At 31.2% G+C, this 27,448-nt stretch overlaps 3 protein-coding genes across 3 annotated transcripts; 2 read left to right on the plus strand and 1 right to left on the minus strand.

Moving 5' to 3' along the window:
• Window positions 1-245: 245 nt before the first annotated feature.
• Window positions 246-587, plus strand: HELRODRAFT_165335 (hypothetical protein; the record flags this gene model as incomplete). The annotated part of the gene is made up of 1 exon (XM_009031947.1): window positions 246-587. One exon carries the CDS (start codon window positions 246-248, stop codon window positions 585-587), a length of 342 nt encoding a protein of 113 aa, XP_009030195.1.
• Window positions 588-19,747: 19,160 nt separating this feature from the next.
• On the minus strand, window positions 19,748-22,311 carry HELRODRAFT_165336 (hypothetical protein; the record flags this gene model as incomplete). Its single annotated transcript, XM_009031948.1, has 4 exons — window positions 19,748-19,854; window positions 20,827-20,932; window positions 21,598-21,894; window positions 21,961-22,311. The coding sequence occupies 4 exons, from the start codon at window positions 22,309-22,311 to the stop codon at window positions 19,748-19,750; spliced, it is 861 nt and encodes a 286-aa protein (XP_009030196.1).
• Window positions 22,312-25,827: 3,516 nt separating this feature from the next.
• HELRODRAFT_70327 (hypothetical protein) lies at window positions 25,828-26,022 on the plus strand (the record flags this gene model as incomplete). The annotated part of the gene is made up of 1 exon (XM_009031869.1): window positions 25,828-26,022. A coding segment is annotated over one exon (195 nt), but the record flags the coding sequence as incomplete, so codon positions are not given.
• Window positions 26,023-27,448: the final 1,426 nt, after the last annotated feature.

Below are 27,448 nucleotides of genomic sequence, written 5' to 3' on the forward strand. Positions count from 1 at the left end.
AGTTGAAATTATTTGGATATTTTGAATATTTCATCTAGCTCTTAGTTAATATTGGTTATTATATATAATAGTTTTAATTGTTGTTTCTCTTCTTCAGGTACGACATTTACTTAATTAAGGCTAAATTGATTTAATTAATTTATTATTTTTTATTAATAAAATCGTTTCTCTTTTTCAGAGCAACACAATTTAGTTGTTATATGCCGAACTCTATTATAAAACAACAATTCTACAGCTATTGAACCATGGACAAATTGAAATTTGAATTCATAGTAAAATCGAACGAAGATCCAAAAACAAATGTAATATGCATAACCTCAATTACGGATATGAACAACCGCATATTTGCAATTCCGGATAAATTTCAGCCGGTAAAGTTCCATGAGACAATTATGAAGACTGAAACTTTTCTGAAAGTAAAAACTACATTACAAAGAAGACATGAAAAAAGACAAGTATGGATTTCATTAACACCAGAAATAAGAAATGTTTATATAGATGTAAATGGAAATACGCAGTTAAATGGGTATTTACTAGAGGAAATTACTGCGGAAACCGAAACTGACAGCTACGACTGGAATTTCTGAAGAAACACTGTCAAAAATATTGGAGAATTTTACAGAAATGACCAAGGAAATAAATAAACCTCAACATATAGGAAACCTAACGAGAACATTTGTAATAGATAAATTTTCAAGAAAAACATCAAATTTTCTCAATGGATGAATATTTTGAAACAGAATGTGCTCGTTTAGGAATAGATGAAGATACAAAAAAAATTGAGGCTCTGAGGTTATTTTTAGAGGAAACGTGCATGGACTGGTGCAGTTCTATGCTAATAAAGTATAGTGTAAATTCAGATTGGTGGATGTGGAAAAAAACTTTTGTGAAACCTATGCTGACAAAGGTTGGTCGCCAGTCCGGTACGCAATTTTATTTAAACACAAACAAGACTCATCATTATTAGCATATGCACAAAAAAAAGAAAGATTATTATTAGAATTAAATAAATCAATGGATAAACAAACCCTCATTGATTTAATCGTTACAGGGCTACCATTTTATAGCGGATAAAATAGATAGAGATAATTTAAAAGAAACTGAAGATTTATTTAATAATATTTGAGGTTTAGAGCATTTAGTAAAAAAAAGAAATTTTGAAAAAAAGATTATCAGTTTTGAAAGCAACATTAAGGAGAAACATGACACAGACCGGCGGCCATGCAGAATTTGTGAAAAAGAAGAAAAAGGAACTCGCTATCATCCAAAATCACGGTGTTGGTTCAAAAACAAAAACAGTGATCGATCACGAAGAGACCACATTAAAAGCATTAACAATTCTGAATTAGAAATCCAGTTAAATGAAACTAGTCCAAAAAACTTGTAATTCCACCATTAATCAAAATAAAATTGACAATAAATGATACTTTAGAAACTTTAGGAATTTATGACTCAGGATTAAATGTATCTTTAATAAATTCAAAATTATTGTCAATAAATTCAAAATAAACGAATAATAAATTTAAAAACGATTAATGGTGTGAAAAAATCTATTGGAATAATGACTTTAAAGATAAAATTTTAAAAATTGAAAAATATATTAATGTTTTTGTTATAGATAAAGAAAATTTTGATTACAATTTTTTAATTGGATTAGATTGTATAAGAGCATTTCAATTATGTCAAAATGAAAAATTAGAAATCAGACAAACAATTCAAGATTTCAAGAAAGATGGAAGTAAAAATAAAATAAATTTTAATGAACATATAAAAACGACGTGCTTCAACATCTCAGTAAACCATCTAAACTTTCAGCAACAATCTGAAATTAATAAAATAATTTCAAAATATAAAACACTTTTTGCTCAAGATAAGTACGACATAGGCACGGTGAAAAGATATGAAGCCCATATTGATTTACAAATAGATAAATATTGTAGTAAACGACCATACAGGTGTAGTATTGAAGATCAAAAAGAAATAGAACAGCAAGTATCAAAATTATTACAGAAAAATTTGATTGAAGAGTCTTATAGTCCTTTTGCAGCTCCAGTAACATTGGCTTATAAAAAAGAAGAAGGACGAAAATGTAGATTATGCATAGATTTTCGTGACCTAAATAAAATCGTAGTTCCTCAATCACATCCGCTTCCGCTAATCGAAGATTTAATGGTAAAAACAAGAAATAGTAAATATTTTTCAACATTGGATATAAACTCTGCATTCTGGTCAATCCCTTTAAAAATTGAAGACAGAAAAAAAACTGCATTCGTTACTCAAGAAAATCATTTCCAATGGACCTGCTTACCATTTGGTTTAAAAACATCTCCGGCAATTTTTCAGAGAGTATTGAGTAGTATCATTAGGAAACCCGGACTATCAGACATCACTTTTAATTACATAGATGATATTTTAATATTTTCTGAATCATTTACAGAACATATTAAACACTTATCCTTGCTATTGGATGCAATTCTGAAAGAAGGATTCAGATTAAAATTTTCTAAATGTAACTTTGCCCAAGACTCAGTTAAATATTTGGGTCATATAATAAAAAATAACACAATAACTCAATTGAAAGATAATTTAATTGCAATAAAAAATTTTCCTGTCCCCAAAACACGAAAAAATGTTCGACAGTTCTTGGGTAAAATTAATTTTTATGGAAAATATGTAGCTAATTTATCAATTATATTAGAGTTACCGCATAAATTGTTAAGAAAAGATGAACAGTTTATTTGGTCGAAAAAATGTCAAGAATCATTTGATAAAATAAAAAATCTACTTTGTAAGAGCCCCATTTTAAATATCTTTGATCCAGACAAACCAATACACATTTATACAGACGCTAGTATACAGAGTATAGGTGCTGTCCTGAAGCAACCACAATATAATGTAGAAGAAAAGCCTTGTGCATATTTCTCAAGGAAATTAAATGATAGAGAAAAAAAGAAAAAAGCCATTCATTTGGAGTGCTTAGCTATAAAAGAAGCAGTAAAATATTGGCAACATTGGCTCATGGGGAAAAAATTCACAGTTTTCTCTGATCATAAACCCTTAGAAAAATTGAATATTAAAGCTAGACCTTGCTACCTGTATCTCAATCTGGTTTCAGACCTGCTCACAGTACTGAAACTTCGTTACTTAAAATACACAATGATATCCTTCTCTCTAGTGACAATAGTAATTTTACTCTTCTTCTTGCTCTTGACTTTTTCTCTGCTTTTGATACTGTTGACCATACTATTCTCTTGAGACTGCTGCATCTTTCTTTTAATATTACTGATTCTTGTCTATCTTGGTTTTCTTCTTATCTCTGTAATCGTTTTTCTTCTGTTGTTCTCAATAATTCTACTTCTAACTCCTCTATTCTTACTTTCGGGGTACCTCAGGGTTCTATCCTTGGCCCTCTTCTATTTATACTCTATACTTCTGAACTACCGCGTATTATTAATAACTTTTCTTTCTCTAGTCAACTATATGCTGATGATTCTTACATTTATACTTCTTTTCCTCCATCTAATCTCAATAGTGTTCTTCATAATTTATCTCTATGTCTTTCTTCAATTATCGCTTGGTCTGACTCTATGTGTCTTAAACTTAATCCTTCTAAGTTTGAATTAATTTGTTTTAATAAATCTAAACACTCTATTACTATTCCTCCTATTATCTTACCTGATTCTAAAACTCTTGATGTCTCTCATAAGTTTCGTAGTCTAGGTTTTATCTTTGATTCTACAATGTCTCTCTCTTCTCAGATTAATAGTGTTGCTAAAAGCTCTTACTTTCATCTACGTAGAATAAAAAAACTTTTGCCTTTTCTTGATGATCCTACTCTTCTCTTTCTTGTTACTTCGTTAGTCTTATCTAGGATTGATTATTGTAACTCGCTCTACTATGGTCTTCTTGACTCTATACTCTATCCTTTAAGTAAAGCTTTTAACTCTGCTGCTCGTCTAGTTGCTCGTGCCCCTTTCTTTTCTCATATATCTCCATATCCATATCTTGTTCTCTTACACTGGCTACCTATAAAATATAGAATAATTTTTAAAATTTGCACGTTCATGTATAAGTCTCAATCTAAATTATTTCCTATGTATTTATCAGATATATTAATTGAACCTAAACGCCCCGGTTTACGATCGTCTTCTTCTTCTCGCTTTTTCTTAACTCGTGTTAAACACTCTTTTGCCAAATCTGCTTTTGCTTTTCCTGGTCTTTTTCTCTGGAACTCTCTACCTACTTCTCAGACTACTTCTCCATCACTTGCGAAGTTCAGAGCGGATCTCAAGACCCATCTGTTTTCAAAATTCATTGAGGAGCGCTGTTGAACATCGCGGAAATAGCGCTTTATAAGCTAATTGATTGATTGATTGATTGATTGATTGATTGATTGATTGATTGATTGATTGATTGATTGATTGATTGATTGATTGATTGATTGATTGATTGATTGATTGATTGATTGATTGATTGATTGATTGATTGATTGATTGATTGATTGATTGATTGATTGATTGATTGATTGATTGATTGATTGATTGATTGATTGATTGATTGATTGATTGATTGATTGATTGATTGATTGATTGATTGATTGATTGATTGATTGATTGATTGATTGATTGATTGATTGATGAAGAACTAGGTGATCTCACGTATTATTTGTCACAATTTGATTTTGAAGTAAAATATTCACCAGGAAAATATAATTTAGAAGCAGACAGTTTGAGTTGAAATCCTGTATTGGAACCATATGAAAACCAAGAAGATATTTTGAAAGTTGTAAATTTTATTACACTTGAAGACATTCAAAAAGACCAAGAAATAAACGAAGACATAAAACAACACCAAAATCGACTATCATTAAAAGACACAGTATATTAAAAAAAGGTGGAAAAAACGGTAAAGATTTTACTGACTGAGGAATTTAGTATAAAAATTATAGAAAACACGCACATTTTATATGGTCACATAGAAATACAACAAATGGAAAAAAAATAAACCCTTGTATATAGCAAAAAATATAACACAAAATATATAAAAATTTTGCGAAACTTGTGAAATCTGCATAAAAAACAAATCCAGATCTAAATATAAATTTGGATTAATGTCCCATCTAGGCCCAGCTACAAAACCTTTTGAAATCATGTCAATTGATACCATTGGGGGACTTGGTGGCTCACGTTCAACTAAAACATATTTGCATCTTCTGGTAGACCACTTCACAAGATATGCATATATTTTGACTTCAAAAACTAAAAGCTCAAGCGATTTTATAAAACTTGTCAATACAGTATCGTCAGAAAATAAAATAGGTCTCATTCTATCGGATGATATGATATCGTTTTAACAACCACGTCTGAGCAGAATGCAGCACAGATGTTTGAAGATTGGAACACCAGACTCGCCGATCATGGATTCAAAGTCAACATCAGCAAAACCAAACCAATGAACACTGGTGAACCCATCCAATCCACAGCTACTGGACGATGGCCCTGTTCAGTTTGTAAAGCTGGTGTAGGTAACAATACAATAGTGTCAGCAGTGTAACCAGTGGTGTCACAAACGCTGTTCAAAAATAATTGGTACTTTATCTAAAGTGTCCAATTTTGTTTGTCCTGCTTGCATCAATCCACAACAACAAATTCGAAATAGCACTGTTTTTGAAGCCATTAAAATAGAGAAAGTCACATCGTTTCAATATCTAGGGGATATTCTGGATTGTACTGGAACAGCTGAAGCTGCCGTTCGAGCACGCATACGTGCAGCCTGGAATAAATGGCATCTCCTTGCCTCTATATTGATGCGGCGTGACATCCCACTACCACTACGATCAAGACTTTATAAATCTGTGATACGTCCGGTGTTGTTATATGGTGCAGAAACATGGCCAATGACAACCAAACTGGAACAACAACTTCAACGAACCGACATGAAAATGCTCCGATGGATGCAACGAATTAGTCTGAAGGACCACATAAAATCTACCAAAATCCTGCGTCGTGCTGGTTTAGATGATATTAAGGACGAATGCCGGCAACACCGTCTGCGGTGGTTTGGTCATGTCAAACAAAGTGGAAACAGTGCCATAACTTCTCTGGCAGATGTTGAAGTACCTGGCACACGTCCCAAAGGTCGTCCAAAGAAGTCCTGGTCGCAAACAATCGAGCAAGACATGAAAGCTCTAAATTTAAATGAAATGGATACAAATGATCTTCTAATTTGGCGCAAAAAGTTGATGGCAAAGAAAACAACGGCCTACCTCGGAAACCGGGTCTCTGGAAGCAAAACGAAGATTGATTGATCTTATTGCTCTCGACTTTTCTAAAGCTTTTGACACTCTCAATCACTTCTCACTTTCAAATAAGTTAGCTTCTCTTCCTCTACCTGACAACATTCACAATATAATAATAAATTTTCTTTCTAATAGATGTCATTCTACTTTCTTTAGCTCTACTCTTTTATCTACTCTACCTAATAATTCTAACGTAGTTCAAGCTTCTGTCCTTGGACCATCTACCTTCATCATCAATGCTTCTACTCTCAATACTTTTCATAGCTCTAATCACATCATCAAATACGCTGAAGACACCTACTTTATCATCCCATCATCTGACTGATCGTCTAATTTGGCGCGAAAAGTTGATGACAAAGAAAACAACGTTCTACCTCGGGAAACCGGGTCTCTGGATGCAAAACGAAGATTGATTGATTGATCATTCTATCGGATCAATATCCGAGTATAAACTCAAAGGACTTTATAAATTTTCTGGATGAAAAAAATATAACTATGGTTTTCACTGCAGTGAATGCGCCCTTATCAAATGGGCACAATGAGAGATTAAATCAAACATTAATCAATAAAATAAGGTGCAAGATTAATGAGAAGAAAAACAAATTAGCCTGAACAACTATTGCTCGGGATTGTACAAAAAAATATAATGAAACCGAACACTCTGTGACAGGTTTTTCGCCAAAATATTTATTGGAAGGAAAAATTGATAATATTTTACCAGAGGAATTAAAAAAAACATGATATATAATGATTTATTGAAAGATAGAACAATAGCATTGGAAAGAACTATAAAATCACACAATTATAATAAAAAACAATTTGATAAAAAAAGGAAAACGTACGAAATAAAAATAGTAAAATTGGTATATGTTGAAAACGGAAATTCATTAAATAGAAAAAAAACTAGAGGAATTAAAAATGGGTCCCTACCAGGTTTTGGAAAAATTGTCAAACTCAATTTATAGAATCAATACAGGACACAAAAAGTTTGAATCCAATCTTTTCCACATTACAAAACTTGTTCCTGTGCCGGATGAATCTAAGTCTTCTTTTGAGGGGGAGATGTAATGAAGGATTTCCACTTCATTGTAAATTGAGTTATGGTGTACAACGTTATTGTGTAAATTGTGAAACGTTTGACAGATTAAATTTAAGTTTTTGTTTGAGTTGAAATTATTTGGATATTTTGAATATTTCTTCTAGCTCTTAGTTAATATTGGTTATTATATATAATAGCTTTAATTGTTGTTTCTCTTTTTCAGGTACGACATTTACTTAATTAAGGCTAAATTGATTTAATTAATTTATTATTTTTTATTAATAAAATCGTTTCTCTTTTTCAGAGCAACACAATTTAGTTGCTTTCTATTGGATATTTATTACATGGCCCTCTGTTTATATTAAGTGCTTTCGTAATTTTAAGTTGAAACGGATTTCTGTTGCAATATAATACGTTAATGTTGAGTATTTCTCTAGTAATTTCTATTTCGTGATTATCGATTAAATGATTTTTTATTGCGCTTCTTTGGGTATGCATAGTTAATCTTCGTCTCAATGTAGTGGCAGTGTTTCCGATATTATATATATATATACATATATTAGCTTTGATGGATATAACATAATTAAAATCACTTGGGTCACAGATTGGTAGACCAACTAAAAATTAGTTTTTTTTATATTATAATCTATTAATTCACTATTTAACAATTTGTTGTTTTATTTTCAAATTTAGTACATATTTCTCAATGAACAAAGGATTACGTTCATGGCTTATTTTAAAATCTTCTCTACATGCTATAATTTTCGTTCGTTTCCCTGGTTGAAGACTAATAAAATCTTCCGAAGAACTTGCACAGTTATTTTGAAAAACCATGCCAGATAATTCCTAACCTTTCTTTGAGTTTTATATACAGAGCAGACTAACCGGAAATGTTAAATGCTCATGTTCGAAGTGATATTCAAAGAGATAATGGGTATCTTTTTATCTTCATAAATTATACAATAGGCAATTTCTTATATATACATACATATATATATATATATATACATATATATATATATATATATATATATATATATATATATAGTTGAACTCGATCGAATTTACCGGGTTGTTTCTTTTCTTTTTCAATTTATCCAATTTCCTAATTAGTTTCTTATTCAAAATCGTAAATTAGATTTCCTAGTGTCATTTTTATAATTTTTTTTATTTTTCGACTCTTGGAAATTGAATTCACGATTTTGATTTTGAAAATAAGAAAAGTATAAAATTGGAAAACACGAAAAGGAAAGAAACAACCTAATAAACTCGATCGAGTTCAGCAAAATACGTATTCAAGGAACGCACACAACACCACACAAAATAATAGTTTAAAGGAAAACTCGTGGATATGCCACATTAAATAAGCTATAACGTTAAATAAATTAAAATATCTAAACAGAGAACTTTGTGTAAACATAAACACTACTTAAAAGTCCGCACAAACAGAAAGTAGATTCGCCAATGTGATTCTTGAACTACATAGCATGGAATAAAAATATTGATTGGATTCATGAAAACGAATGTAATTTACGATAGTAGACAAATTGTTCGCAAAGATATAATATAACACAAAATAGTAAATTATTGTTAAATTGAATTATATGTAACCAGATTATTAAGTTAAACAGAATTAGATGGTGGTGCTGGGATCAAACAATAACCGAAATCTCGGCTTATTTTCGGAAAGCTGCATGTCAACAACTCAACAGCCAGCAAATACCATCAGCGGTGAAACCATCGACGTTCGACAGTGATGGAAACAGCTCAAGTCAGACGTCTGACAAAGGGCTTTTTTAAACGCATACAAACATTCTCAAAGGAGAATTACGTACTTGTTTCTAGAGTGTCGGAGTCGGAAATTTTTGAGAGCCCCGAGTCGGATTTTTTTATTTGACTCGGAAAATGTTACGTATTTTTTGAAAATTTATATTTGTTTTCCTAAATTATTTTTCAAAATTGTGTTTTTAGAAAATAAATATACGTAGCTCTAGGCAATCCTCTTTAATACTGAAAATAAACGCTAATAATGTGAATAAAATAATTTAAAAATAAAATAAAAAATTTTTTCAGCATGTTGTAAAACATAAAAATAAAGTAATTTTACTATGAAAAACAATTACATTGACTGATTTTAAGGATTTTTAAAGTATTTTTTATTTAGTAGTGATAATAAGGTGAAATTACGATTCAAAAGTGGAAAAATTTTCTGGAATTTGGAATCCGGAGTTGGATTTTTTTAAGAGCCTGAGTCGGAATTTTTCATTTGACTCCGGCACACTGCTTCTTTCTACACCTCACTCTTGTTTCTTTCTTGTTTATTTCAATTCAAACTACAAATGATAATACGAATTAGCGAAACAAATCACATAAACATCAAAAACAAATCACTAAAACATTAGCCAAAAACTTTGGCTCAGATCACTAGAACGTCCGTTTAAAAACACTCAACATTAGGAATATACAAAATGAAAAAAAAAACACAAAAATGTCTAAAATCATCTGGCATCACACCTCGGAAGAACTGGCAAAATTAAATTTCCAAAAGCTGAATCCTGCGTGATGAAGAACCCGACGGAATTGGCATTCGCATGCTGGAAAATAATATTTATTACTGTTAAATATAAAACTGATAAGTTATTGGTAACGGTGGCAGTGATTCAAAATATGTTACTTAATGTGATTAAATGATATTCACAATACACGGGATAGCAGCATACGAAGAAATTATAATTGACGTTCACACAAAATGTCACTCGACTTTGATATAAAAAATGTGTGTTTGTCGTTGAAACCTCTGAAGCAAACGCAAAAGAGATTAACCTTTAACCTTTAATGCGCTTCAGTCGATTGCCATGGCGCTTAATAACATGACGTCATTACTATAGACAACAGCATACCAGAACTGAATGAATTGTTATTCGCAAAAATATGTTGATTGAAGAAATGAGATTTTGACATTTTGCTAAAATCAGGAAGCGAACTGCCAAATGACGAAGATTTAGAGGCAGACTGTTCCAAACCGTGGGACAGCCACAAACAAATTTTTTGCCCAGTAAAAATTTAAATTTTTGCAACGCTAAAAATATTTTGTTACATGTTTAAATTAGGGATTTAATTAAGAAAACCACCATTCTCAATTTACTTATGTTTAAGAGCTTTCAAACATTACACAAAACAGTAAAAATATCGCATGTCAGAATTAATCTTTAAAATTAATCTTTCAATCGGCATAACGTCCGACTGATGAAAAAGTTGCATAAAAAATAGAAATGTAGTTATAAAATATAGCACCGCTTGAACTCTAATTTTTCTATGCCAACCATAACAATTATTATGTCAAAGACAGAAAAATGAAATTTAATTGCTAATAAAATACCTCCAGAGCAGTTTTTTGAGCTGAGGTCATCTGTTGCAATTCACCAGTTGTGCCCTGGAATGTTTAAAATTGAAATAATTTTTCAACTAAAATTTTTTGGATTAGTTAAAATTTGAAATATTACAAAATGTCGAGTATCATTTGAATTAAACAAAATAAGACAAAATACATTCATACAAAGAAAAAACCTCAAAGATTTGGAAAGGAAAAAAAGATAAATGAAAAATTTTGTAAAAGAAGTAAAAGGCTTTACATTGGCTGCTGCTTATTTAATTGCTACAAAATCTATCAGCAGTTTCAAAACTATTAACAAGCTATAAGATAAAGATGTTTTCACATCATTAAACAAAATATTTGATGCAATTTTTCTTATAGAAAGCTGATTAAAAATGATCAGCTAGCTATGTTGATGATCCATCATTAATAACATATTAAAGATATTAGAATTCTAAATCATTCCTGCTGTCAGTTTACATTCATCTACCTATCAATACCATACCTATCAATATCTTCATAACTCTCTAGCTCTGTTCCTGATTGCTCCATGCACGCCAACATCCCCACCAAGCCAATTTCATTCTCTTTTGATCCCATCTCCACACCAATATAAAATTCTTGTCCATCTGAGAATCATCCTTGTAAATTGGTTATTAGTGCAAGATGCTTCCCACTCCCTTGCAAAATTGCTTAAGTCTTACCATTACAGAAGAAACCAGTCCGGCAAGAAGTTTTATTCGCTTTGTCTAAATTACTTGAGCTCCACATTGCGTAGATTTGACAACCACCCAATAACAACAACAGCAACAACACACGTTTAAACGACATTTTCCCCGAGATCGGGGGTTGCCGTTTGGCTAGCTATGATGAAACCGAAATACCCCTCTACGCCATCCACATCTGTCACTCGCCTCGGTATCACGCAACCCCGCTTTCACCCTGTCCTTTTCCACCTGCTCTCTCCATCCCAATCGCGGACGACCCCTTCCTACCACTCCTTCAACCTCGAACTCCAACGCTCGCCTAATCCCGACCCTTTCATCCCTTATCAACACATGTCCATACCATCGCAATCTCGATCTCCTTATCAATGTCACAATGTCCTCATTCAGTCCCATCATTGACATCAGCTCTGTACTACTCCTCCTATCCTTCACTTTAACCCCACACATCATCCTCACCATAGCTCTTTCAGCCCTCTGCAGTACACTTTCCTCCTCTCTCCTCAACACCCAAGTTTCACCACCATATACCATCGCTGCTCTCACACATGCTTTATATACTCTCCTTTTCATCTTCACTGACCATTTCTTTCCACACAATACCCCACCCAGTTCCCTAAATTTCATCCATCCTACACGAACTCTAGCCGTAATTGCGCTCAAACATCTTCCATCCGCGTTCCGCTTTTCCCCTAAGTAAACAAAGCTTTCCACTCTTTCAATACCATCACTCAACCCCGTCCTTGCGTCCGTCCTATTAATCACACCATGAACACATTTCTTACATTTGAACGTGCCTTCCACCTTTTTCAGTGCCCCCCTCACACCACTACATCTCTTATGCACCCATTTCTGACATCCTATACACAATACCGAGTTAGCCTTCACTCTCCTGTCACATACCCCACAGGGGTCTATTTTACTTATCACTCGCTAAGTGACAACCACCCAATAACCAATAATAACTTCCCGACACTTTAACCTGCTCACAGTTCCAACCACTTTATTGGAACTGAGTTGCTACAAAACAACATCGCTCATCGCCACAGCACTTTCAGTGAATGTGCTGATTGAAGTGGAGTAATCATGAAGCGTTTTTGACACAATAATTCTTTTTGATCGCGGAAAACCTACTTATAACGATTGCAAAGAAAAAGCGACATCTATTAGTGGCTTAAAAAACTTTCTTCTTTTTAATCCTTACAGGTCCAAGACACTGCAGAACGTCAGCAGATGTTCACGATAAAACATTGCAGGATTTTTACTGCCAGTCTCAGACTCTATCACTTTAGACAAACTTATGACAAAATTTGACTTTCGATAGCCATATTTTAGTCTTCTTTTTTAATTAATATTAAATCATCAACTGATAATGTTCATCACTTTTGACATTCACAAGTCAAATTAAGTCTGAGATAGCATTATCACACATGAACAAAACAAATCAACAATGAAAAAGGTTACCATAGACATTGGAAGAGCATGGGCAGTTGATCTGAAAACATTAAATATTAACACTTAAATAATTTATTAATAACGACAAAAAACTGAAGTTTCCTGTGCATGTGCTGGTTGGTTCTCAGCATTATCACAGTTCCGTGATTTCAAATCCAAACAATCAAGCAGTTCATTGTGACCCCCTCCGCAATGAATCACCATCAACATCTCATCCATTTGCATATCAGAGTGCAAATCTCAATCTAATTTCTTTCTTAAGTATTCATGAGATATTTTAACTAAACTTGAGCGTCTTGGTCTATGATTGTCTTCTCATTCTCACTTTTTTTCAATCTCATTAAAAACTTTTACACCTTTACATCAAATCTGCTTTTGCTTTTTTAAATCCTTTTCTCTGCAACTCTCTCTCTCTCTCTCTCTCTCTCTCTCTCTCTCTCTCTCTCTCTCCTCTAACTACTCCGTCACATACGAAATTCAGAGTTTTTGTTTTTTCATTTGTTTTTGAAAATCATTGAGGAAAAATAAATTGATTTACTACCAGTGGTGTACCGGTGTAGGGTTAATGTGAACTGTAATGATGACCAAGTATAAAAATTTAGCTGCTAAAGCATTAGTTGATGTAGAGCCTTGAAACATATAAAATAGCGTTGAGAGATGTATGAAATTTGTAATAACGATTTTTTGATGGTTTTTCAGTGACTAAAAAAAACTAGCATAAAATCAGTCAATTAAAGACAATGACATTGCGATAGAGACGGTTTAAACTTTTCTGATTTTTAAAGTGATCGATGCATTGAATGTGCATCACGAGAAGTCAGATGATACTGGTTTTTTGAGATTGTGATAAATAATTCAGTCTGAAATAAGTATAAAGATTTTACAAAATTTCTAGTAAAGGCTTACAACTGTTTTTTAGAAATGTAATGATGTTGGTTCTAAGAAAGAGTGAAGTAGGAAAATGTTTGATTGAGCTTTTTCTACTTTTATGTTGGGCTCTTCTAAATCATTCTTCACGTTAGTCATACATCTCTTTTTCTTCTTCATTCAGTGACTCTACACTTTTCAGATAAATTTCTCCCATTTTTAAATATCACATTTCCAAACTTTCTCTACAATCCAAGTCGCCAAACGCACTAAAAATCTCAAATAAACTGACAGAAACTTAGTTGTCTGAGGCTGTCTTTAAAAAAATTATACTGTGAAATAGCTTGACTCTATCTCCAATCAAACAATGCAAAGAATTAATGAGCTTTGAAAACAAAATTTACAGATCATTTGTATAAATCAGAAAGACAAAAAATAAAATACTGAGATTCTCTGGATAATGATGATGTTTGAAGTCTCAGTCTTTTTTTCTGTTCCTCCAACTGCTCCAACAGTTTTTTATTTTGACGCTCTGAAATAACCATTATTACCAGACAATAATTTTAAATAATAAACTAGAGTAATAAAAGATTAAAAACAAAATCAATGACATCTGATTTGGTTCATAAAAATTAAGAGGTCAATCCTAACATTGGATAGATACTTTGGCAAAATCCTAGGACAGTGCCTGAAATGCAATTGAAAACACATTATAAATGCGGGAGATAAGTAGGAAAAAGAGTGCACATAAACAATGACCGATGAGATTGTGAGCACAATGTCAAAACATAATGAAAGAAATTTTAAAAAATACGGAACTATCAAATTTTATTATTTAAAAATATTTATATTAAAATAATAAAATGAAATAAATAATTTTTATTAAAATAATAAAAATAAAAAGAAAAAAATAAATCTTATTGGCCATTTATATATTCAAATAATTAAAAATTGAAATGAAATAATGAAAATACAAAAAAATTAACAAATAAAATTTTTATCATTAATCTAGTAAAAATGCCGCAGAAACAATTTTTAATATTTAGAAATGGTTATGATTTATGTGTGCTATAGCTGTTCGAATATGCCTTAAATAAAACACATATATTTTCATGCATCGTAGTTCGTTTTTTGAAAAAAAAGATTTATTGTAAAATGAATCAGGCAATAATATTAAATCGTTTAAATTTTAACAAGCTATATCGTCTCACTAGAAATCGTAGAATAACTAAGCCGTGGTTAAGGTTTAATGGACTGTTGCATCGGGAAATGTTTTGCGAAAACTGCGGGGAAGAAATGTACGAGGTTATTCATTTAGTTAATAAAGTTGACCGAGTCATTTGGCGATGTCCAAAAAAAAATTGTCAAATAAGGACAAGTATTCGAAAGGATTCATTTTTTAAAAATAGTAAATTAGAGATGTCAAAAACGGTACAAATTCTTTATTGTTGGGCATAGAAAATGCCTGTATATTTTACATCAAGGGAGGTTGGCGTAAATAAAAATACTGTCGTGGACTGGTACAATTTTTGCTGGGACATTTGCAATAGACCGTTGTATTGATAATTTTGCACAGATTGGGGGTTCCGGAACAATTGTAGAAATAGATGAAACTAAAATTCTGAAGGCAAAATATTATAGGGGAAGAAACAAGAGATATAAAGATAAAGAGGGATGGGTATTTGGAGGAATACAGCGAGAGACAAGAATATGTTTTGCAGAAGAGGTACAGGCATGAGACTCACAATCTCTAATCCCTCTCATTCAAAAGTGGATTGCTTCTGGGACAACAATAGTCTCTGATAAGTGGCGTGCCTACAGTCAGTTGAAAAACTTGGGTTATACTCACAGCACAGTGAATCACAGTGTACATTTTGTTGATCCAGTCACGGGTGCACACACAAAATATCGAATCGATGTGGGCAAGATTGAAGCGTACACTTAAATATATGTATGGGACATCTAAAGACTTGAAGACTACATATTTAGCTGAATTTATGTCGAGAGAAAAATTCGGTAAGTTGCATTTTGGAAATATCATTGTACATGTTAGACAGAAATGTAACATATGCCAGGGACAATGATACCTTAATTTTTCTTTTTTCTTAATTTTAATTTCAATTTTTTTATAATTATCCTTATTAGTATATTTGTTTGATATTATTTAATGCAAAAAAAAATACAAATTTTGAGATGGTAAAAGAGAATAAAATGTATACAACCTTTTTGTCCAAAAATTTAATTTATATAGATACTAATTTATATTGCTGCCTGTTGAATGCTATTTAACAATCGATTAATTGATATTTATATTCGTGACATTAGCACTTCGATGGCTCTATATTTTATAGTCTATTTAAATTGACACTTCAATGGCTCTGTATTTTCGTTCAACTTACAGCTGTGTTGCGTTCCCTTTTCTAGTTCTCATTGGTCGTTCACTTACAGCTGTGTTGTTTATGACATGTGCATTCTCTTTTTCATACATATCAACTGCATTTGTAATGTGTTTTCAATTGCATTGTAGGCACTGTCCTAGGATTTTGCCGATACTTTAATTTTAATATGAGACAAAAAAATCTTCTTGTCACATGGTTTAATCAGGTTATACACCAATTTATGGAAAAAATAAAAGTAAATCTACATACCTTGACCTGATTGTGTATTTGGTAATGACATTTTGAAATGATTCTGTTCAAATCTTTTAATTTTGAGCAATTGTAATTCAAATGAACAAAATTATTTATCTTGAAGAATAAAATTTTTGAATTAATATTTAAATTTTTAACATTCCAAACTACAATGTTAAAATTTGTTTACATTTATGTTTGTTTACGTCACTATCTCTAATAGAGAGTAACAGAAGCGCCTCCCACTAATAAGCAGGTTGATTGACATAAAAAGAAAAAAAAAAAAATTTTAAAAACGTTTATTTCATATTTAAATATGTTAAAATAGTAATATATTGATTAAAATAACAATATATATATATATATTAAAATTTATTAAAATCAATTTATTAAAATAGGTTTAATTAAAGAAGGTTACATAAGTTTAATATTTGAAGTATTTTTTAATTTATTAATTTAAATGTTAATTAATACTTATCAATTATTCAAAAAAGATGCAGCATCAGGACAGACTCATTCTTTGAAAGAAGTCACCTAAGACTAAGCTGAATTGTTCGTATGGTATATTTCTGGTCACAAAGAGTGTCAGTGAGTCTGACATGTCACGAACTGAAACTGAGCCAAAAAACAGTTGTTGATTGGTTCAATTTTTGTCGTGACATTTGTCAGTTTAAATGCATAGAGCAAATTGACCAGGTAGGTTAAAAGTCAAAGTTTGTCAACAATTTAATAAAAATTGAAATTATATTACAATGCTCAAAAAATTATTTATAAATTAACCATATAGGTGGCCCTGGCACTGTAGAGATTGATGAGTCGAAAATAATGAAGGCCAAGCATCAGAGGGGGAGAAATGTGGGTGCCAATGAAGGTTGGATTTTTGGAGGAATCCAACACGGTACAAAACTTTGTTGCTGTTAATACAAAAGTGGATTGCTCCTGGCACAACCATCGTGTCAGATGAGTGGCGTGCCTATAGCCAGCTGGGAAATATGGGCTACACTCATTTGACAGTCAACCACTCCCAAAATTTTGTTGACCCAATGACAGGAGCACACATCCAAAACGTTGAATCCATGTGGGCACGATTGAAAGCCAAATTCAAAGTAATGTACGGCACGTCGAAAAGCTTGAGGCACACTTACTTGGCAGAATTTCTGTGGCACGAACAGTATGGCGACCAACCGTTCAGTAATATTATTAGGCACATACACCAAAAACACTTTTTTTTTGTGTATTTTATAGGCTATATACGCACAATTTTTTTTACTTGGTATAATAAAATTTTCCTAATTTTTTTCCTGTATTTTATAGGCTATATAGTATATACGTACAAATAACGTTATATACTTACAAATAACATTATATACGTACAAATATTAAAGACGTTTAATACGTACAAATTATAAATAAAATATATAATAATATAATCACAACATCTAAAACGCAAATTTAAATTATTACATTACAAAAATCTATTTTAATTTCAATGCACTTTTCGAATTTCAGTAGGAGGAGCTTATTTTACTCTCTATTAGAGATAGTGAGTGCAAACTTGCGTTGTATTTCGGAATGTAAACTTATGCCAAATAGTTTACCCGATGGAAATCACCAAATAAAAATCATTTACCGGACAAATTATGAATTAAATGAAGCGAGTGAAATGAATCGATGAACCGAAAGCATCCACCTTATATATCAAATAGATTGTCTGTGAACTCATTTATTAGCGTACACAACAACATAGACATTAATATTTTGCAACGAATTTTAAACTGCAATATTTATTCCCATTGTTGTTCCATATTTTAAAAAATATGTATTCATACATATATAGTATTTGATATATTACATATATTTATAAATATATATATGTATGTATAATAAAATATAATAATTAATGTTCTTAGTATATGATGCAAAATAAAACTATGAATAAATTATGTGTATAGATATGAAGATATTGCATCATTTCTAGAAGTAACAACAAGTATAGTCTCTAAAAATATATCTAAATCTAAAAGTCTTTTTCTCTTCCTCTCTTTCTCTCTCTCTCTCTATATATATATATATATAAGCTGATAAAATCAATCAATTAATTAGTTTATAAAGCGCTATTTCCGCAATGATCAACAGGGCTTCTCAATGATTTTGCAAACGGATGGGTCTTGAGATCCGTTCTGAACTTCGTAAGTGTTGGAAAAGTAGTCAGAGAAGGAGGTAAAGAGTTTCAAAAAAGGACCAGAAAAAGGAAATGCAGATTTAGCAAAAAAGTGTTTAACACGACTTAAAAAGAAGTGAGAACAAGAAGACGATCGTAAACCGTCAACTAGGTTCAGTTGATATATCAGATAAGTACTTAGAAAATAATTAAAATTGAAACTTATAAATAAATGTGCAAATTTTAAAAATTATTCTATATTTTATAGACAGCCAGTGAAACCTACTGAATTTTTATCGATAGATAACTTTTTAAAACATTTCTCAATATTACTAACCAAATTAATCGTAATTATTTATTTTATTAAAGTTAGAAAAACTCAAAGTTTTCTAATTCATTTTTAAGTGTATAGAACCTATTTTGAGTTTTCAATCATCTTCAGCTCTTGTTACAGTTTATATTTAGAATGACGACCGAATTTCTAGCGTTGGATAGTTTTTTGTAACCATTGTTATTTAGCATGTGGGTTATCCGTTTGAGTTCAGTTACACTATTCTCTAGATTTGTGCTTGTTTGGTAAGTTTTGCTGCATTCACTCCGCCCATTCAAACAAAATGCTTTATTTCTTGTTTTAGTAAAAACGGAAGCTTTGAATTTGTTGTTTATATTGTGTAATAAGGAATCGAGGAAAGGAAATTTGTCGTTTATGGGTTTTTCCATAGTAAATTTTTTTAAAATTTAGATCTATTAATTTGTTAATTGAGCCTTTACACATTCTACATATCTAGAGGATAGAGTAACTAAACTTTAACTAACATGCTTATTAACAATGGTTACAAAAGAACATTTATTGAAAAAATTATTATCGCAATAATAATTGTGACGTAACAAAGAAAAGTAACAATGACAAAACAACAAATGACATAATACTTTATTACAAAAATACAATGTTGACAACTTATAAAACCAATGAGAAAATAATAAAAAGGATTGAAAAAGGTAATGTAAAAACTGTCCATAAAAATGATAAATTAAAACTTAGGATTTATTACACGACAACAAAACCTCATCTTTTGTTCTTAAAAATAACAGCAATACTAAACCAAAATTTATAATGAAGAACTGTCATGTAATTTATTCTTTTGATTGTAAAATCGGTGATTGTAGGCACCGAAACACAGAATACATCGGATTTACTACTACGACTTTATCAAGAGGGATAAATTGATTGATAAAGCGCTATTTCCGCAATGTTCAACAGCTCTCCTCAATGAATTTTGCAAACAGATGGGTTTTGAGATCCGCTCTGAATTTCGTAAGTTAAGTAATGGAAAAGTAATCAGAGAAATAAATAGAGAGTTTCAGAGAAAAGGGCCAGAAAAAGCAAAAACAAATTTAGCAAAAGAGTGTTTAACACGAATTATGAAGAAGTGAGAACATGAAGACAATTGTAAACTGGGGCGTTTAGGTTCAATTAATATATCTGATAAGTACTTAGGGAATAATTTAGATTGAGACTTATACATAAATGTGCAAATTTTAAACAGTATTCTATATTTTACAGGTAATCAGTGCAAGAGAACAAGATATGAAGATATATGAGAAAAGAAAGGGGCACGAACAACTAGACAAGCAGGATAGAGTGTAGAATCAGAAAGACCATACTAGAGCGAGTTACAATAATCAATCCTAAATAAGACTAACAAAATAACAAAAAGGAGAGAGTAGGATCCTCAAGGAAAAGCAAAAGTTTTTTATTTTACGTAGAGGAAAATAAGAACTTCTAGCAAACATTATTAATCTGACAAAAGAGACATGCTAGAATCAAAGATAAAATTTAGACTACGAAACTCTCGAGAAACATCAAGAATTTTAGAATCAGGTAAGATAATAAGAGGAATAGTAATAGAGTGCTTAGATTTATTAAAACAAATTGATTCAAATTTAGAAGGATTAAGTTTAAGACAAATGGAGTGAAACCAAGCGATAATTGAAAAAAAGACATAGAGATAGATTATGAAGAACACTATTGAGATAAGATGGAGGAAATGAAATGTAAATATAACAATCATCAGCATATAGTTGACTAGTAGAAAAAAATTAATAATAATGCAAGGTAGTTTAGAAGTATAGAGTATAAATAGAAGAGGGCCAAGAATAGAACCCTGAGGTACCCTAAAAGTAACAGTAGAAGAGTTAGAAGTAGAATTATTGAGAACAAAAAAAAACGATTAAAGATATAAAACAAAAACAAAAATAAACAAGAAAAAAGAAAAACCTAGCAGCCTCAAGAGAATAGTATGATCAACAGTATCAAAAGCAGAGGAATAGTCAAAAGCAAGAAGAAGAGTAACATTACTATTGTCACTACAGCAACTGCTCGTCTTTAAGTAGTAAATGCAAGCATATGGGTTGCTCATGGATATTATGGTTACTCGCTAATATTTACATTATTTTTAACTTTTTAAACCTTAAAAATTTAAACTTTGAAAACAAATCAACAAATAATTTGTTTTAAATTAACATACCTTAAGCAAAATTTTCTATATTATACAAACATATGCAATAAGGATTAAGAAAAAATGTGTGAAATAACACAAATATAGTCTACAGCCAAACCACTAAAGTAAATTTGAAAAAAATGTTTAAAGAAAATTTTAAATGTGACTTCGTCATCATCATCATTAGTAGACGGAAAATTGATTCAAAATATAGAAAAATTAAATTGTTCAAATGGTAATTAGGAAGTGTCGTTTGCTGATTCATTTAGTAATCACTTCAAGCACTCCATTCCAAAATTTAACTCTGGATTGAATAGCATTTTTTGCTGTAATTATGCAATGATGCCATAACAATTCGTCATCTTTGCATAAACTTTCAATTAGAAGTTTGGCCATAGAAGCATGTCGCTTTTCGTCAAAATGGATATGACGCTCCAGGTAAAGCACAAAATCTTTCTTCAGACATTGATCTGGAAACTAATTAATATAGAATAAAATGTAGGCAAGTTCCATTTTTTCACAAAATAAACTCAAAATTTTGACAATACCTTTTTTTGTATCATTCTAAACATGTCGGGTATTGGATCTTTTCTTGCAAATAAAAAATATGTGGCTACCACATAATCTGGAATATTCGTATCAAAACTTATTTGAAACGTTTCTTCCAGAAATTTCAATGCATGATCAGATGCTCCTTCATTTCGTGCAGCTTTGAGAGCTTTCTTTGGATCATTTGTTTGTTCCATCGCTTTTGTTAATGCAATAACTGGTTTGGTGTTAGCTCCCAGTTGGGTCATTGCTTTTAGATAAAGTTCATAATGACTCATAAATGCTTTTGGCTCAATCTATAAATAATTTAATAAAATTTTTAAATATTTAATGAAATTTACATAATTAACTAATAAAAAAACTTCATCAGTTTCTTCTGCCAGAACAATTTCGTTTATAAGTCTAGCAGCAATTTGATTTTTCGGAGGCGCCCAAGCTGATTTTACACAGGTGAATCTTTGTTGCAAACTTTTCAGCAGAGTCATATAATCGTAAACTGCATATGAGTGGTTTTCCATAAAAATTTTAACATCCTTCAGGTTTTTAACATTTGAAAATAGTTCGTGCTTGACCATTTTGTCTCTGTCATTAGAAGTTTCGCGTTGTAATTGTTCATAGAAATTATTTGAATGTTTAGTCTGATCTGTAAATGTTTTCAAATTTCTTGTGGCTAATGTTCTGTTATCTATTAATGTAGATATTTGATTTCCCATGGTTGAATACGTCCACAATCATTAAACATGTGACAAGCCGATAGGTGATATAATTGTGTTTATAAAAGTTTTCTCGCATTTTCTCTCTCTTTTCCGATCTCTCTCTCTCTTTCTGTACACACACGCAAATATATATATATCTATATTTGTGCAATATATATATATATATATATATATATAGCAATATATATATATATATATATATATATATATTGGTAAAAGACTATTATTAATGATGTAATTCGTAAAATCTACCGAATTTCTAGCGTTTGACAGTTTTTTTGTTACATTTCTAGATATATCTAACCAAATTCTTGTTGCTATTTACTGTATATATATACGCACCCTGTCTACCAAATTTCTTGGAATCACCATCACAGAAAATCTTTCATGGAATTCTCACCTACAAACTACCTCAGACAAAATCAACAAACTCACAGGCATCTTCTACAAAATCAAATATAAACTCTCTCTTTCTGCTCTTCGCACGCTTTATTACACATTCATCTACCCTTATCTAACCTACTGCATCACACTATGGGGAAATAGTCCAAAAAGCCACCTGAATAACCTAATACTTTCCCAAAAAAGATCAATACGTTTAATTTTTAACCTCAAACCCGATTCTCATACTAAACCCTTCTTCCTAGCAAAAAAAAATTTACCAGTTAACTTCATCTGTCTTTACTACTCTGCTTTGTTCGTTTTTAAATTTATCAACAATCTTCTCCCACCTCACTTTATCAATTTCAAAACATTAAGTAACTCCGTTCAATCTACAACCACTAGACACACTCCTCTCTTCTATATCTACAAAACTCGCCTCAAATTAATCCAGACAAGCATAAAAATAACAGGTCCTAACATTTGGACAGAACATGTACCTCCCCATCTAAGAGCCATCATAAACCTACAACATTTCAAGTCAAAATTCCGTGCTTTTTTATTGACACTGGATCTCGGACTCCACCACCTAATATTATATTAAGAATACGTTAGAACAAATGATGCGGATGAATGGTCTTTATGAATGGTTAAACATTTATGTGTTTATATATGTACTGAGCGAACATTTACATAGTTATATGTCTATATATGTATGACACGAACATTTACTTATTTATCTTCAATTATCTTTCTGCTTCAGTTATTTTTCTTATTTTATTTCATTAACTATTCATGTATCTACCTGCAGTGGCCACCACAAGACAAACAGTCTTATTCGGTCTCCGCATATTCAACTTCATAACTTTTATTCACTTATTTGATATGTTGTTGATTATGAATATAACTTTGAAAATGAAATGAAAATGAAAAAATGAAATGAAAATATATATATATATATATATATATATATATATATATATATATATATATATATATATATATATCCAAAAAATCCCAATTTTCTTTCTCTGACTTTGTCATATACACTTTTCTGTCTTTCAGATTGATTTCTGATGGTTTTATTCTTTACTTTCTGCCTCCAACTGATTCCTAACAAATTTCGGTAACACTTCATCTCAAATGCTTCCAATCTGTTTTTTTTTGTCTCTTTTCTTTATTGTCCATGTCTCACATGCATAGAGCTAGCCTGAAAAAACACAAAATTCTATCATTCTCAACTTTGTTTTTATAGATATATTTTCACTTTCTCATATTTCCTTCAATGATGCAAACATTCCATGGGCTATTGCTATCCTTCTGTCACTTTCTTTGGTGCAGTAGTTGTTACAGGTTATAAGACTGCCAAGGTACACAAATCGATCTACTTTTTCGAGTTTTTCTAATTCTATTTGAAATTCCGCATTGTTTCTGCCTTTTCCCGTAATCATCACCTTTGTTCTGTCTTTGTTAATATGCAACCAGTGATCTTTTCTACCAACTTGTGTTAGTTCAATTAGTTTCTGTAGACCTTCTTCACTAGAAGAAGGTCTATATTGTCTACGAACCTGAGATTTTTGACAGTTCTCCTTCCTATGTCAATTCCACCCAATTCCAAATTTTCCATTTTTTCCATTGCTCTTTTTAGCAATGCTATGAATAGTATTGGTGGTATTAGATCGCCCTGTCTGCTTCCAATGTCTGCCTTTATCCAATCCCCAAGTTCTGTACCTATTATTACCGACATTTTTGATTCTTCATAAAGTCCTTTCAGTACTTTGACCAGCTTTCTCTGATGTTCCCATATTTTCTAATGTTGCCCACAAACCTTCATGCCAGACAGAGTAAACGCTTTCTCAAAATAAAAAAGCAATGGTAAATTTTCTGACCGCTACTTTTTGCATCCTCCATCAGCAGTCTCAACATCAGAATTTGTTGGATCGTGTTTCTTTCCTTTCTGAAGCCTGCTTGTTTTTCATGCAGATGTTGCTCTATGACCTTTTTTAGTCGTTCTTTTATGATGGTCAGCATGATCATGCATATGTGCGAAATTAGTGCAATTGATCTGTAATTATTACAGTCTTTTTGGTCTCCCTTTTTCGACAGGATAACCAGAACTGACTTGCACCATTCTTCTGGCCACTTTCCACTTTCCCAAATTTCTTGAAAGATAGTGTGAATTTTTTTACACATGACTTGTTCTCCTGTTCTTATCAGTTCTATTGGAATACCATCCTTCTCTGTACTTTTGTTGTTTTTCATTTTACTCATTGCTCTTGTAATTTTTTCCCTCGTTATTTTACTTTCTTTTTCATTGATTCTTTTTCTGCATATATATATATATATATATACATATATTTATTTGAGTTTTTTCTGTCTTTTTCAAACGCATATATGATATTGTGAATGTTTCGCTACAAAGTACAATAACAGATGATTGTGGAACGTATATATAAATCAATTTGTTTTTGCATGAACAAAATTATTTGTCGAATGAAAAATTGACTGTGCAATATATTTTAAAAAGTGTTTAACTAGCAAAAGTATTTTTATTGAAATGCTTTCATCAATTGTTCTTAATTCAATTTTTCTTTTAAAAAGTTTAATTAAAAATAAATATAAAAACTTTTTATAGTTATTAAAAAATGTCTACCAATATTTATTAAATATTGTTTTCAGTCAGTCACTTTGTTTATACATAAACTACCAGTGGCGAATCTTGACAACTTTGTCGGGAAAAGGCCAAGATTTTCAAAAATATCTTGCGACTGGGAAAAGGGAATTTAAAAATATTGATAACCGGTGAGATTGCACAAACTTTTTTAGAAAGTTTTACAACCTTAAAAACTTGCGCAGCAGTTACGAGGTTTGTTTTGCATTTTGATCGATCTGCTTTATCACGACTGTATGTAGCAATCGATTAAACAAACGACATTTGTTATATGTATAAGCTTTTATGATATTATTAGAGCTTAAATAAATATTTGATGCGTGCATGTTATGAATCGGTTAGAACGTTTTACATTACAAAATTACATTATGATATGTGGATGCCACAACTTAAATTTAAAAGAAATTTCTAGACAAAATTATTGATTTGGTTCAGTTCCGCAAAAAATTTTAGGCTTTTTACTCTATCTGATTTATATCAATGATTTACTAGAAAGAATTGGTGCTTTTGCTAGTCTGAGTCTATACGTAGATGATACAAAACTGTATAAACACATAACGAAAGACGTCGATGAGAACGATTTAATACTAGTTTTAGATTTAGATAGTATAAAAAAATGGTATAATAAATGGTCGCTGAAATTGAATATTAAATAATGCAAGATATTATTTATGTGGAAGTACCAATTCAGTGTTACACACTTGATTGTGACAACAAAAGTGAAGTGTTAGAGCACGTGGTTTCAATAAATGATTTAGGTATTACTTTTGATCAAGATCTGACTTCTTCAGAGAATATCCATCAAAAAATCAACAAAGCTTATTGAAAGAAATTATTAATCAAAAGAAATTTCAAATATTTAGATAAAAACTTTTTCTTAATGTTATACAAGAGTATGACAAGAAGCCATCTGAAATATACTCGATCTGTCTGGTCACCAATTAAAAAAGGAAAATCGAATTGATCGAGGAAGTGCAAAGAAGAACCACTATAATTTTATTGTCATATGAACAAAGGCTAAGATATCTGGAATTGCCTTCCTTAAAGTACAGAGAACCAAGATATGGCATAATAGAGGTCTACAGGGGCTTATGATATATAACATAACATAAACAGAAAATAGAGAGGCGCAAACTGACGTTCCTATGCTTTCAGCAAATGAAAAGCTTCCATTGTATTTTAAAAATAATAAAATAAATAAATGAAGTAAAATAAAATACAGTTGGATGAAAATACAGATTGTTAATGATAAATGTCTATATATATATATATATATATATATATATATATATATATATACATACACACACATATATACACACACTTACACACGCATCAGCTCACACACAAACACACACACACACACACATACACACACACATTAACTCCAAAAATGTCAGAGATAATATAAATATATAAACTATGACATTATGCCAAGCGAGGATCTCCAGTTGATCATCATGTCTGTAGAATTCATATGTCGATCCAACTTCATTTTAAATGTTTCAACATCTTTAGCTATCACAATGTCCGCATCCAAGCCGTTCCATAACTCAACCACCCTATTGGAAAAACAAAATTTCCCATGATTCGTGTTAAAACTATGAGTAGACAACTTGAAAGGATGACCCCTGGTACGATCATCGTTAGGTTTTTTTAACACAGGATAACACGATGATAGTACGCTGTTCCTAGTTATGTTGAAAACTGTGATAAGATCACCTTTGATTCGTCTATACCTCAGTGTGGGAAGATTGAGGAGTCTTAATCTCTGCTCATAATTGAGTCCAATACAATCTTTCACCATTCTTGTGGCCCGTTCAATATCTTCTATAATTTTCAAAGACCAGGAAGACCACACTGAAGCAGCATACTCTATCTTTGATTTGACAAGGGATTTATATAAGATTAAAAAAGTAGGTTTAGGTAATTTCATAAAATGTCTATTTATCAATCCTAGAGTTATATTACACTTATTAATTGTATTATAAATGTGTTTATGAAATTTCATGTCTGGTTCAAATATTACTCCCAAATCTTTAACAAATTCCACATTTTCAAGAAGTAAACCATTCATAGTAT

Source organism: Helobdella robusta (genome assembly GCF_000326865.2).
Source record: "Helobdella robusta unplaced genomic scaffold HELROscaffold_8, whole genome shotgun sequence".
In the NCBI taxonomy this organism is placed as follows: Eukaryota; Metazoa; Annelida; class Clitellata; order Rhynchobdellida; family Glossiphoniidae; genus Helobdella; species Helobdella robusta.